This window comes from Barbus barbus (genome assembly GCF_936440315.1).
Source record: "Barbus barbus genome assembly, chromosome: 7".
In the NCBI taxonomy this organism is placed as follows: Eukaryota; Metazoa; Chordata; class Actinopteri; order Cypriniformes; family Cyprinidae; genus Barbus; species Barbus barbus.
This window is the reverse complement of record NC_136735.1, coordinates 27,051,930-27,065,514: the sequence shown is the minus strand read 5'-3', so window position 1 is coordinate 27,065,514 and position 13,585 is coordinate 27,051,930. Positions and strand designations below refer to the sequence as shown.

Below are 13,585 nucleotides of genomic sequence, written 5' to 3'. Positions count from 1 at the left end.
TACGGGGGGCCACAGTCTGGGCAGCACTAGACTCTCTGGAGCACTCGAGAGCTCCTCTGCGGTGTCTCATTCACCTCCCACTTCCCCTTTCCACCACCACCACCTCCTCCATCATCATCATCATCCCCATCCAGTGACTATGGAGCCCCCCAGGACTCGATCACGCTCGCGGTCTGGATTTTACCACGGTGGATTATCTAACTCGAACGGTAATGCTGGGAGTGGCGGAGGAGCACTAAGTCCAGCTGGAGGACTAAGCCACCACCACCACCTCCACCACCAACAGCAGCTCGGAGCTGCTCATGGACACATGGAAAACCTGCGCCCACCCGGGAACATGCTTTCCCCCGGCGCCCACAGACACACAGGGCCTGGAATGCACAGAAACTCCGGAGCAGGTAAGACAGCCTTAAACCACCAGTCTAATTTTGGGTTATGAGGTGTAAAAAAGGCAAGACTTTTCTGACAAGAAAAGCAAGAATTTTCTTACTGTGTTGAGATTTCATGTTGTCCCATATTTGATTGGAACATGGTCTCCCCAGGATCTATGGCCTAAGTATTTTGTGTTTTGACTACATCTGACAAGATGGGGTGAAGACAGCTACAGGCTCTTCCCCATACATTTATTGATGTTTGCTGCTATTTATTGTTATTTAGAACAGCGTTGGACTGATTGAACACTGTGGAGTATTCAATCAGAATATATGTAGAATAATGTCACAAATATCTCATTATTATTATTATTATTATTATTATTATTATTATTATTATTTTAGCTTTGGATAAAAGCGTCAGCTAAATGAATAAATGTAAATTATTATTATTATTATTATAAACTTATTTAGTTATTTACTTAAGTCAGTGTTTGAATCTGAAATGGATCTCCTTTACATTTAAATACTGTAATGAAGTGCAGCTGAGCATCGCAGACTGAAAGTAAAGGTTGAAAGTTATGCACAGGCTTCATGTGAGCTCTGATTTCTTCATAAATGGGCTTAAAGCTTTATCAGCAAGTATGCAAGTAACCTGACAGACTTTGTGCCGTCAAGGGTCATGATATGGCATTTCTCCTGAAAACAGACTTTATTTCTTCATTAATGTTGATTAAGCGCTGATGAGCACCACAACAAGCATTCTTATTCACTCTTAAGGTAAGCACACCTTTCAAAGTAAACTCAACCATGGATGAGTTTGACACATGACACGGCACCTATTGGACTCGTTCTGTCTCATCAATCACCTCGCGGATGCGCTGTTATATGCGGGCACTACTGATGATGTAAATTATGTTGTGCAGACCATTGTGGAACAAGGGTGGCGGAAGTATGCATTGGGCTGTTGCACCTCATGGTTTATCTTAAGCTGCAGATTTGACAAGATGCTGTTTCGTACATAATGTGTGTGCAAGCAGACAGACTTGCGTTCATTCAATTACACAAGTTGTGACTATTCTCCCGTTTTGGATGCTTAAGGTTGTTATTCGCTGGTCCAAAATAGCACAGTGCTTACCCCCACAGTATGGAACAATTGTTCCCACCGACTTTAGGGTTTAAGTTAATAATTGACCCGATCGCGCACGTCTGTCTAACGGCATCACAGCGCTTTACGGTTTCAGTATAGCCGAATGGAAATTCCAAGATATAAAGCGTTCAAGCCTCTGGCATTCTTATTTCCTGCCACATGATGGGCTTAATCAGCCACAGCACTTCCTTTTAGCCATAGACAACAAGCTGGTGGGACCAAATGCACATGCATCCATGTGTTCACACACCTAGAGTTAATGTAGCTACTGCTCGTATATATTGCAACAAGACAGGAGCGGGGCTTTGATTTACATAACAAATGTGAAATATAAAAATTGAAGGAGGAAAAATGAGTGCGGGACCTGTATGAATATGCATGAATGTGTGAAGGGGTGGATTGTAATATCTCAGGTGTTGTGCTTTAAGCTCAGGTGTGTTTGCCTACTGGCAGTTGCTTTTTGTGGCCGAGCTGCACTACACACACACACTTTACTAAAAAGCCCAGACTGGAAATACCTGTCTGATGGAGTGAGTGTCAAGCAACCTGCTTTGCCTGCCTGCTGCCACCACTGCACCAACTAGACTAGTGTGTGTGTGTGTGAGCTTTGTCGGGGCCGTCTGTCATTTAGCAAGTCTTTGCTCTCTTTCTGTCATATGATTTGTCCTGATATGCGAATGCATCTAGGTGTGTGTAAGTGATATTGACTGGATGGATAATCAGAGGTACTTTTACCTGAGAGTGTATCTGCGATATTGACTAGTGGGATGTACAGTAGCTGTGTGTGTGTGTGATATTGACTGAGATCAGATAGGCCGCTTTGATAATGAGAGAAGCTCGGCACACTGAAATCCCCTGAGTTCAACACCATCTGCTCTCAATACAGAAGCGCTCTCTCTCTTTGCCTCTCCCGCTCTCATTCCTCATCCCTTTATCTCTTTTGTCCACCCGATCCCCCTTTCATTTTCTCACACTGACTTTCCCTGTCCATTTACCCTCCTGCATATTTCATCCTCTCATCGAACTCATATTTGCCTGTAAATGCACATGTATGCATTTGAGGGAGGAACCGTGTTAGACCTCCTGAGGCTTATTCTGCTGAAGGTGTTCGGTATTATTCTCAGCGCTGAGAGGAGAGGGAGAAAAATGGCTATCAGATCCCATAAAATCAATAGAGAAACAGATTTCTGGTGGGCTTGTGTGCATGCAGCCCCTCCGTTTGTGAATGTCTGTGTGTGAGCATGCACTCATGTGTGTACATGTGGATAGTTCAAGATCATTTGAAGGGTGTAGAATCCCCCCTGGGGCTGGTCCAGACCAAGCTCAGTTCTGCTGACTCTTAACAGAAATGTGGAGAGAGTATGTTAGATGTGGCCAAAAGGATTAAGGATTTAAAACTGTACTTTCCACCTCTTCCGATCGAAGTTTAATGTGTCCTATTTTCTAATGATGAAGAGCAGGCACACACCGTTTGGTTTCCACAGTATTGGAGTGTCTGTCATTCATAAAATTCCGTCAGAGCTCTCACCCAATGTGCATTTATGAAATATTTTGGTTAATTTAAATAGGATGTCACCTTAAAAATAAAGGCCTAAAAGGGAATTTTTGCAGCATTGCCATAAAAGAATCTTTGGGTTCCCAAAAGAGCCTTTCAGTGAACAGTTCCTAAAAGAACCTCTTTTTTATTTTCCCTAGTGTGAAGAATATTTTGACAGTCTAAATGTTTTTTGTTTTTTTTCACTATAATTCTGTGTTAAATATTCTTCAAGGAACCATAGAGTTAAGCGAGTAGTCTGTTAAGAAAGTAATACTATCAGCCGTGTTTAACATTGTTTTAATTACGTTGAAATCCATAGCACCGGGTTCTTAGATTTTCTGTTAAAATCAGGAGAGAATTTGAAGGTCCTCAAATTTTTGTTCTGAGCTTAACGAAGAGTGCGATGACACACATATGGATATTCGTATGTCAGTTGTGTTGTTTCTTATTTTTTAGTTTTTATTTGAACCTTTTTAATGATTTGGTTAAATTGTTTCACAAACCGATTAAAAAAATTACACAAATGGGAGGAAGAACCTGAAAAGTGTGATGTGAGGTGGCATAGTCATAACAGCATTTGACTATCTTTTTAAGCAAGCGAGAAAATTAATCTTGGCAAAAACCAATGTGTATTGGGGCGTTTTCAGTTCTGTAGTTTGTTTGCTTTAAAACGGGGACTAACTCACTGTGTGCTGGCTCACAGGTTTTATCTCCAATAGTCCATCAACTTGTTAACATGCGTATCACTTATCAACATATTTTAACCTCAAGGTGATCTGTCTTTTTCTTGAATGTGGACTTGAGTGCTATATGTTCATGTAAGTATGAACACTGCAAGCTAAAGAGAAAATTCACCAGCTTCCGAATCAAATGCTCCAAACGAACTAGGCTAGGTCTGAAAATAATCGTGAGGTGAGCCTCTGCATTATGCCGATTGCTACAAAAACATGTTTGCCTGTAGGTGGCAGTCTTTCAAGTGATGATTCAAATGAATTTTTTTTTTTATCAGTTTCTTACAATAAATCAGATTTTTTTTCAGTGTGGAGAGGGTGTGAATGGACTGCAAGTTGTTCTTTTTATTTATGTAAGGTTTTTAGTTTTGTTGTCATTTGTTTTCATTTAATTGCTATCCTGTAGTGGGTGTGGAATCTCAACTATTGATGTTTGTATTGGGCATGAGAACCTGTCAGTAGGGCTGTAAAGCTGGAGAGAGTGTCAGTGTTTTAGGGCTAGACATAATCTTAGTGTCTCAACTCCTGCTAATTTAAAGGACGCACTTGAAATGGTCGAGCCTTGTTTATCCGGCTTCATGACTCTCGTTTAAGGATGGGCGAGCTTGTATTATGAGGGCCCAGCTGGTCCCCAGAGCTAGCGTGGGTTGTTTTGTGAGTCAATTCCCGGGTTTAGTCTGGCAGTCTGAACAACAGCGTCTATTTTAGCGCACTCAGCTCTATGAGACACTTGGGCCCAAATCAGAACGTTGCAGAACTCCACTTAACATGAAGACAACTGTTGCTGCGTGCTCAAAATCAAACCGGTGTCCCTGAAGGACTCTTCAGTTTTCACCTTGAGTAGGTCTGCATCTCATGCGCACACACACATACACGCAGACAAGGTGCAGCACGGGAGATGAGCGCTGGGCTTTGTAGTGTCAGTAAGCTGTTTTAATTGGACTGCGCTCCTGATCATTATTTAAACCAGTAGCACAGTTTGAGCATTAGCACAAGCCCTCATCCCTAGCTCTCAATAAACCATTCAGAAAGCACGGCCGTTTCCTTTCAGCCCAGGAACAGAGGAACAGGGACGAGTGTTAAAAGGAAGGCTGGAGGTTTTCTCCTCTACTGCACTGACCTGGCACCATCTTCAGAGAGAAGTGAGAGCAGACAAAAAAGCAGAACAGACGCTCAGAAGTGCTTACAGGTGCCAGGTGTGTTGAAAGAGAAAGGGAGAGGATGGGTTTGCGGTTGAAATAAATCACATGATTGAATATTATAAAACTTTTTTTAGACTAATTTATGATGTTAGCCTTTATATGATGCTGTGTGTGAATGTGTATACACACCCACACACACACACACCACAGCAGTAAGAAGCATGTTTTATCACTCCTATGAAATATGGGTGTGAATTCAGCTGGAATTTGGCTGGATTTGTGCCGTACAGACAGCCAGCTGTCAGAAAGCCAAGCGTTTTGTATGCGAGTAAATGTGTGAGAGCATTTACTTATTTTCCTGAAGTCTAAACTCAACTAGACTTTATAAAACTGGTCCTAAATGCTGATTGGTCCAATGCAGGATTCATGTTGCATTGTTGGATTCAAAATGTAATGTGCAGCATGCAAATAATCAATGTTGTTCTGATTAAACTTAATGACATGAACTTTCTATTTTTACTTATTGTGAAATAGTATTACAATAATTTTTTTTAATATATTTTAAAATGTAATTTATTCCTGTATTGTCAAAGCAGCTGTTATTTCAGTCTTCGTGTCACACGATCCTTCAGAAATCATTCTAATATGCTGATTTGGTGCTCATGAAATATTTGTTATCAATATTGAAAACAGCTGTGCTACTTAATATTTTTGTTGAAACCGTTTTCAGAATTCTTTGAATAGAAAGTCTGAAAGAACATCATTTAAAATAAAATCATTTGCTGTCACTTTTGATCAATTTGATGGATACTTGCTGGATAAAAATATTAATTTCTTTTGGAAAAAAAAAAAAGAACACTGACTTTTAAACAAACTTTTGAACAGTAGTGTAGCTATTAGGACTAAAGGGATGCTTGCTTGTCAAAAGACAAACTATGGCACAAACTGTGTAAAAATGAAATGTTCACAGCTGTCATTTCGCTGACAACAATGCCCTTCAGCAGTGACTATATTAATAATATAGCACAGTCTCTTGCTTGAATGAATACTACTGCTGTCATTCATGCAATCAATAGTGTCTCAGGCATTGAGCCACAGATGGACATGGAGTTGCGTTTTCCTGATCAGATGCATAGAGAGATGGTTATGAGTAAGTTGAATGACTGACTCGATCTCATCCATGTATGTGGCAGTCAGGGCCGCAACACTCTCATACACACACATACTGTGTCTGAAAAACTTACTCTCACACTCCATTTTCATAACAAAAGAGTCTGTTTGTTTTGGCTGCTTTTGTTTGTCTCCAGGCAACCTCTCCAACATTTCCGTTTTTAGGGCTCTACTTGCCACTTTGTATCTGGACGCGAGTATCGACCGGTGGGCCTGTGTTAACTGAACAGTCAGCAAACCGACAGTCAGTTATGCAAGAGATGATAATCGTAAGGTATTTCTTTTTCTTTTATTGGAATATTGACACTTACGAAGACTTTTTTGGTCTTTTTGTAAATTGTCAAAGTGGAGTGAATTCCAAGAATTTGAAGTAAACCCCCACCTGATTTGGATCATGACACAGACAGATGTGTTGTCCTAAACTGTGCAGCTTAACTGAACATCACTGAAGTTTGCTAATGATTGACCAGTGTTTCCTCTTATGCAGCATATTCTTATGGTCAGTAAGCAGATGCTCATTAACTGCAGTTTAATTACTTTTTTTTTTTTTTTTTTTTTTGTGCTCCCGATTTAATCTCTTTGGTTGTGATGAAGGTTTCTTCAAGGCTTTGAGACTTTGAGTTCTTTTCAAAAGCAAAGTAATATCACAAGTCCTAATGCTGCACCGTATATGCGTCAGTTGTCTGTAAATAAAGTCGTGTTCATCAAAGCTGAATCCACTCGGGAGCAAACGGCATTGTGGTTCACTCCATTCCTGTGTCTGTCTTTATGAGAGCTCCATCCTGCGCTCCGGTCTTTGTGTTTGTTGGAGACCAAAGCATAAGTGTGGCTTTCCTCAAACCGCATTGACCTCTCGTCTCTGTGTAAATCTCACGTCTGACGTCAGACTTTACCAAGACCAATCTCAACTTTAGTCCCAGCCCAGCTTTACTCTATAGAGCCTATTATTGTAAATGGGATTTGAGCTGTCGGTAGAGTTGAATTTGCTGGATGCTATCTTTTCCCAGGTTAACAGAGAGGCTTGGTGCAGAGGATCTGATTGGGGTTTATAAAACCAGTCTTGTTACTGTCAGACAAGCTACAGCCTTCTCTGTATGCACATCTGAAGAAGAGAAGCATTGGAGAGAGACAGACCAAAGCAAAGTGTGTTTAAGTGGCCTGTGGAAGATTTGTTGAGAGGCAGACTACATAGTAAGAGATAGAGAGAGGGAGTGGATGTGTGCGTCTCCATTTCTTTGTGTTGGAGAACTGAGAGGGGTGAGAGGGAAAGCTGAACCAAGCAGAGAAACATTAGCCAAATTTTTCTCTCTCTCAATCCTGTTCTGTCACACTCTTGAACTCGCTCATTTAAACTCCTCTTACTTCCTTTCTCGCTTTTTCTCTCTTGCTCTGTTGGCTCAACTTTTCCAACTCTGACCTTCCTTCCTTTTTTTATTTCTTTCTTTCTTTATTTTTATTTTTTGCTGCTGGGTATTAAGATAGACGTGTAGCTCTCCATCTGTCCCTTTCCTCATAATAATAATAATAATAATAATAATAATAATAATAATAATAATTGTTATTAATCACTGTAGAAATATTGCCATGTTTGCATGTCATGGTATAATTATTATTAATATATATATATATATATTTTTATATCTACTATTGATGATTTTATTTCAGTTAACAAAAATGTTTTAACTGTTTTAGTTGGGTTAAAACTGGTTAACTCAATAACTATGGTGACTTTTCCAGGAACAGATAAAACTAAACCTAAATGGTAATATTTTAAAAACAAAAAAAATGGTTAAATACCAAGCTCATAAACTAAATACAATAGAACTAAAATGAAAATGAATACTGAAAATATAAAAATAAAAGCTAATTCCAAATATTAAATTGTTTAAATTGTTTCTAAACACAAAAGATTAAAATGGTAAACTATATTTATACCAGTGCAGAATAACAATTAATTTTCCTCATTTATAACCTGTTAACAACTGATATTAAAAATTAGGCGACGTTAGTGCTGTCAGCCTTTCTCTCTCTCTCTTGCTGTTATTTTCCTCGGTTTATTCGTCCTCCTTTTAAATTCATAATGCAAAGTGCTACAGCAGAGGAACTTGTGTGTGAGCATGAATGTCAATATTTTCTGGAGGTTAATGTCAATGCTCAATTTGAGTTGGCAGAGTTTATTTTGTTGTTGTCCCCATAATGTGGAGAAGGCTGTCTGTTTTTGCAGTGTGTAGGGGGGAGAGCGACACAGGACCCTGGAAATGTGTGACAGAAGCTAACGATGGATAGATGGACTCAGGCAGGAGGGAAGGATGGAGCAGGAATGGACAGATAAAGCTGATGCACTCTGAAGCTCAGAGAAAAATCAATAGTAGCCGAGAGGGGAAGCCTCAGTGCCCTGTCTTTCTCCCTCTCTCTCTCCATTTCCCCTGGATCTCTTTCCTTCCCTTAACATCAGTCAGGACACCTCTCGTCTGCCCCTTCCCCCACAATGACACCAGAGTCTCCTCTTCCCTCTTCTAGATGGTTTGTGGAGAAATGTGGTCCAAAAGGAATCCTCTGTTAGCACCATATTCAAGTAAAAATGGCTTTGCCAAATAAATAAACCATGGCCATCTGCTGATTAAGTTGAACTGCAAGCCTAATCATTTGACCTTCGCTGATGACAGTCTGACAACATGCATGAAGATTGTATAAATCATCAAACTGAACAAAATGTTTGGTCACACTTTATATTAGGTGGCCTTAACTATGTACTTGCATCAAAAAATAAGTACAATGTACTTATTGTGTTCATATTGCAACACACTTTTGCTGCTGTTGAGGTGGGATACGGGTAAGGTTAGGAACAGGTTTGGTGGTATGGGTCGGTTTAAGGGTGGGTTAAGGTGTAAGGGATAAATGTATAAATGTATAATTACATATACTTTTAAAAAATACCTAAGTACAATGTAAAAACATGTACACTAAGTGCATTGTACCAAATTATTAATTAAAATGTAAGTACATAGTAGTTACATTTTAATTAATATAATATTATATTAGGCCACCTAATATAAAGGGGGACCACATGCTTTTTCATGGCTCTAACGACTTAAGTAGAAAATGTGCCATCAGAATTTACAATTAGTCATTTTAAAAATGTAATATAACTTAAACTGCTGTTTTAAAGTTTTTGGTCAGTGATTTTTTTTTTTCTTTTATTACTTTAAAAGTAATTTTAAATTTAAAGAATACTTTTATGCAGTTTATGCGTTTATTTAAATATGTAATAAAGTATTATATTAAAACAGTTTAATGACCAATATGAAATGCTTCTTTGAGGATGGATTTCAACAACTACCTCCTGGTTTGATGCACATTGCGATACGCATGTCATTATTCAGTGTATTCAGATGCATCAATATAATGGATTGCGAATAAATTAGTGGCAAATGCATGTGAGAGACCTGTGATGTTATTGGCGCATTGCTGCTTTACTCTGTATTAGTCAGAGGTGTGTTGCTCTCTTCATTGACTTCATTTTAATGGTGTCCTTTTAAAAATGAATAAATGACTCTCAGTCCCGGCCAGCATCCCTCTGTCTTCTGCTGAGTGGGTCTTTCTTGCGGTTCTATTCAAGGTTTATTCTCTTTCCCTCTGTGGGCCTCTCTCTTCCTCTCTCCCTCCTTCCCCCTCTTGCCTTCCCCTCAGTTATCATTGCAAAAAGTGTGTATTGCTCATTTGATGTCTCTTACATCATGCATCCCTTGTATCCTTAAGTCATCGATGAGTTTGTTCTGTAACTGTGGACTGAAAATGCCTCATGATGGTGAATTATGATGGGAAAAATGATGAATGATTAAGTTCATAAGTTTTATTTAGCAAAGTTTTGTATCAGGGCTCAACATTTTCACTAGCCAGCACGAAATGAGTTGCCAATGTATTATATTTGCAAAAAATATAACGCATAAAAATGCAACTGGCTGGAAATTAAATATTAATTGTAACACATTCGTAAAAACTCTTTTGTTGGAAAATACCTGGGTAAGTATTGGCAAAAATATTGTTTATTATTTTATAAAATTATTTGGTATTGTTTTCGGCTATTGTTATAAGTAATGCTTTCTGAAATCTTCCCAAGAGTTAACGCTGGAATTTAATGTCTGCTTTTCACAATCGAAGTAATTCCCAATGGATAAATTGAGTCCTGAAATAATAATCTATTCCACTTCACAAGTAAAATGGGTTTGTGAGGGCTGTTTCCTGCTGACCTGAATGCTTGATTTTACTTTTTTTGGGTTATATTTTTATTTCTTGTACAGGCCTTGAGTTTCACGTGGGAGACCAGCTAAGAGATGCTGTGCTATAAACTCTGTAAATGGCACACATTTTAATTCTTTGAATTGAAATAAAACATTTTCATGCTCTTTTTCAGACATTTACTTGCCTATGGCAACAGCTGGCATGACTACAGAGGGTTTTAAATGTAGTATTAATAATATTAGTTTTTTTTATATATAAATGTTTTTTTATTATTACTGTTATTTTTTATTTTTTATTTTTATTGTACTATTTAACTTATAAATGGCAGCTACAAGTACAGCTATGATTTCCATTTGTGTTTGAGGGGATGGATCAAAAGTTTACTTGATAAACTAGTCGATCTCGCTTCAGATGAATCGTTTTGGTTGTGCATGATATGGTTTGTGTTAGCTTGTGCGCTGTCAATAACCTCCTCATACCCAAGTTCATCTCTCTGTCGCTCCCTCTCTCCCTGTTATCTCAGAGTCGTCAGTCACTCCTTGCTTCACTCACGTGCTCTGTCATTGAGAGAAGACAGACTAAAAACAACTTATGGTGACAGAAAAATAGATGCACAAGTTCAAATAAAAAGCTTTTTTGTGGGCACTTCACACGCTCCTCGCTCGTACACACAAGCGTCCTTGTCCTCGGAGAGTTTTTTTTTTTTTGGGAGTGTTCAAGGGTAATCCGGTGCTTGTCTGATGAAACGTTCACAGAGACACTGGAAGCACGCAAACAAACAGACAGGCAAAAAAAATAAAATAATAATAATAAAATACAGAAACAAAGACCCAAAGAAACCGTCATGAAAGCACCGTACTCTAATCTAGGATTAATGTATTTATCGTCGCTCTCTCTTATGTATTTTTCCATCACAACAACAACATGATGTCATCATCAATGGACAAACATTTACGTTAGAAACATCTAGAACACCTTTAGTGTAAGATAGGCATTTAAAGTAAATACGGTTTATCCTTTAGAAGCAGGCATGTTAATACAGGGGCATGTACTGCAGAATTACACTTTATAGAGATCATTTGGTGATTATACGATAGTGATTGTGATTACATTAACGTAATAACACACCAGGCAAGATTAAAGTAGTGCCCAGATGTCTCAACATGCTGCCGATATCCTGTAAAGCTGCAGGATCAAGAGTCTGTTTTTGGACCTGTTGAAACTGTTGACTGCCAAACATGGCATACAAGCTGTAAATAATTATGCTGTATCACATGTTTGTAGTATTTTAGAGGCTTCAGTACACTTGGTTGTTGAGTTAACAGTTTTTGTACTGTCTCTAGGTGCAATGGGAGGAGTATACCACTATCATTCAGAGCATGCGTGTGCCGACGCCACTGACAAGGTAAGACATCACTTCTTATAGCTGCTTACTATTGTAGACTAACAAAACGGCCAAGTTCTTCTTTCCTAATATTGACTTTTTCAGAGGATTTTAGCAGTGCTACTCAAGGCTCTGGGCTACAAATGACTTGACCATGAATGCACTGACTTTCAATTTAAAATCTATTCTCCCTTTAAAAGTGGAATTCAGTTTGTCAGCATGTGGTTTTATGAAGTTTGTCTGTAAATCATAATTTAAAGGTAGTTTTGTTTTTGTTACAATAATTTCTCTTACCCCATACTGTGCAGAGAAAAATAAAGGTTGTGCACAACTATTGAACTATAGTCACTTGTGAGTCGGTTCATTGTAGTTATTCAAACACATACTGTTTTTAGCTTACTGTGTTGTGTTGGTGAGATTTGAATCTGTGTGGTTATTTAATGGTAACTGTTTATATAACAAGTTAAAGTTTTGTCAATAGTACTTTATCAAAAATGAAAAAAAATTATGGGTAGAATTGCTTTTTGATATAAATTTAAGGCCAGTTAATTGAATTATATTTAACTTTTTTTTTCTTTTTTTTCTGAAATTATTACTTTTGCATTATGGATGCATTCAATTTATAAAAACTTTATATTCATGGAAGAATCCTGGAAGCTTCCTCAAATAGTAAGCAGCATAACTGTTTTAGGCATTAATATTAAGAACTTTTCTGAGCACCAGATTGGAATATTAGAAGGATTTCTGAAGGATCATGTGACACTGAAGACTAATGGCTGCTAAAAATTCAGCTTTGCCATCACAGGAATTAATTGCATTTTAAAATTATATTTTAGTTTTCTATTTTAATGTTTCAGTATTACTATTTTTGCTGTATTTTTGATCAAATAAATGCAGCCTTATGAGCATTGTGACTCCTTTCAAAAACAAAGTTTTACCAACCTCAAACTTTTAAAGTAGTGTAGTCTAAAATAATAATGGTGTATTATGAACAACATAAATTAACAATGAACAATAATTTTATAAACTGTGCACAGTAAAAAACATTGCTTTGGTAACCACTTTAAGTAATCCATTTGTTGTATTTCCTCAAAGTATGTTTTAATATGTTTAAATAATTTTCTTTTTAACCAACCTACACATTCACGTTGGGAAATGTGGTGTTCTGTCATTGCTGGCCTTTTAAAATCAAAAGCGAGAGGGAGGGAAGACAAAAAACAAAAGGCAGTTCCTGCCCAGTTTTACTCCACTGTGTTTACAGTCAAAGGGAGGAGGAAGAGGGATAGCTGACTGCAGCTCTGTGATTGGCTGAAACGGCCTCTGGGGGCGGACCTCTCCCTGTGAGGGAGGCCAAGAGGGAGGGGAAGGAATGCAAGCGGATGGCGGGAGAGGAAGAAGGGATGATGTGGGAGAGAGAGAGAGGAAAGCATGGAAAGGGGGAGCGGGGGCACTAATGATTTCACCTCCAGCTGTGGGACACGGAGAGAGGGGAACAGTGGCAGAGAAATGGATGGCTGTCTAAATGAAGGGAGTGGAAAAAGACCGGTGGGGCTGTGTTGGTGCGAGAGAGAGACTGAGTTATGGCCCGAATGAGACTAAGGGAATTTAGTCTGTATTTCTGAGAGGATTTTGAACCATAAAAATGCTTTTGCTGCTCTTAGTGGCAGAAAAGAAACCAGGCCAACAACCCTTACCATTTCCTGTTTTTGACAAATGTATATGTGAGTGAGAGACATCACACACACAGAACAGAAGAGCGTTTGAGCCCGTGGGTAACTGCATCTTATCCTGTGTGTGCTGACTGCTCAGAACTAAACAAAGCATATTTGGGGTGTGTGGAGCCGTTTGTGCTCGCTGC

The 13,585-nt window shown here is 38.6% G+C and overlaps 1 protein-coding gene across 1 annotated transcript in view; it reads left to right on the top strand.

Annotated features, from left to right (window-relative positions):
• Positions 1 to 13,585, top strand: part of LOC306872658 (E3 ubiquitin-protein ligase RNF38-like) — a 30,378-nt gene that overhangs the window by 1,521 nt on the left and 15,272 nt on the right. Inside the window, 2 exon segments of the mRNA XM_079421327.1 lie at positions 5 to 398; positions 11,687 to 11,748. Coding sequence (XP_079277453.1) covers positions 5 to 398; positions 11,687 to 11,748 — 456 coding nt within the window.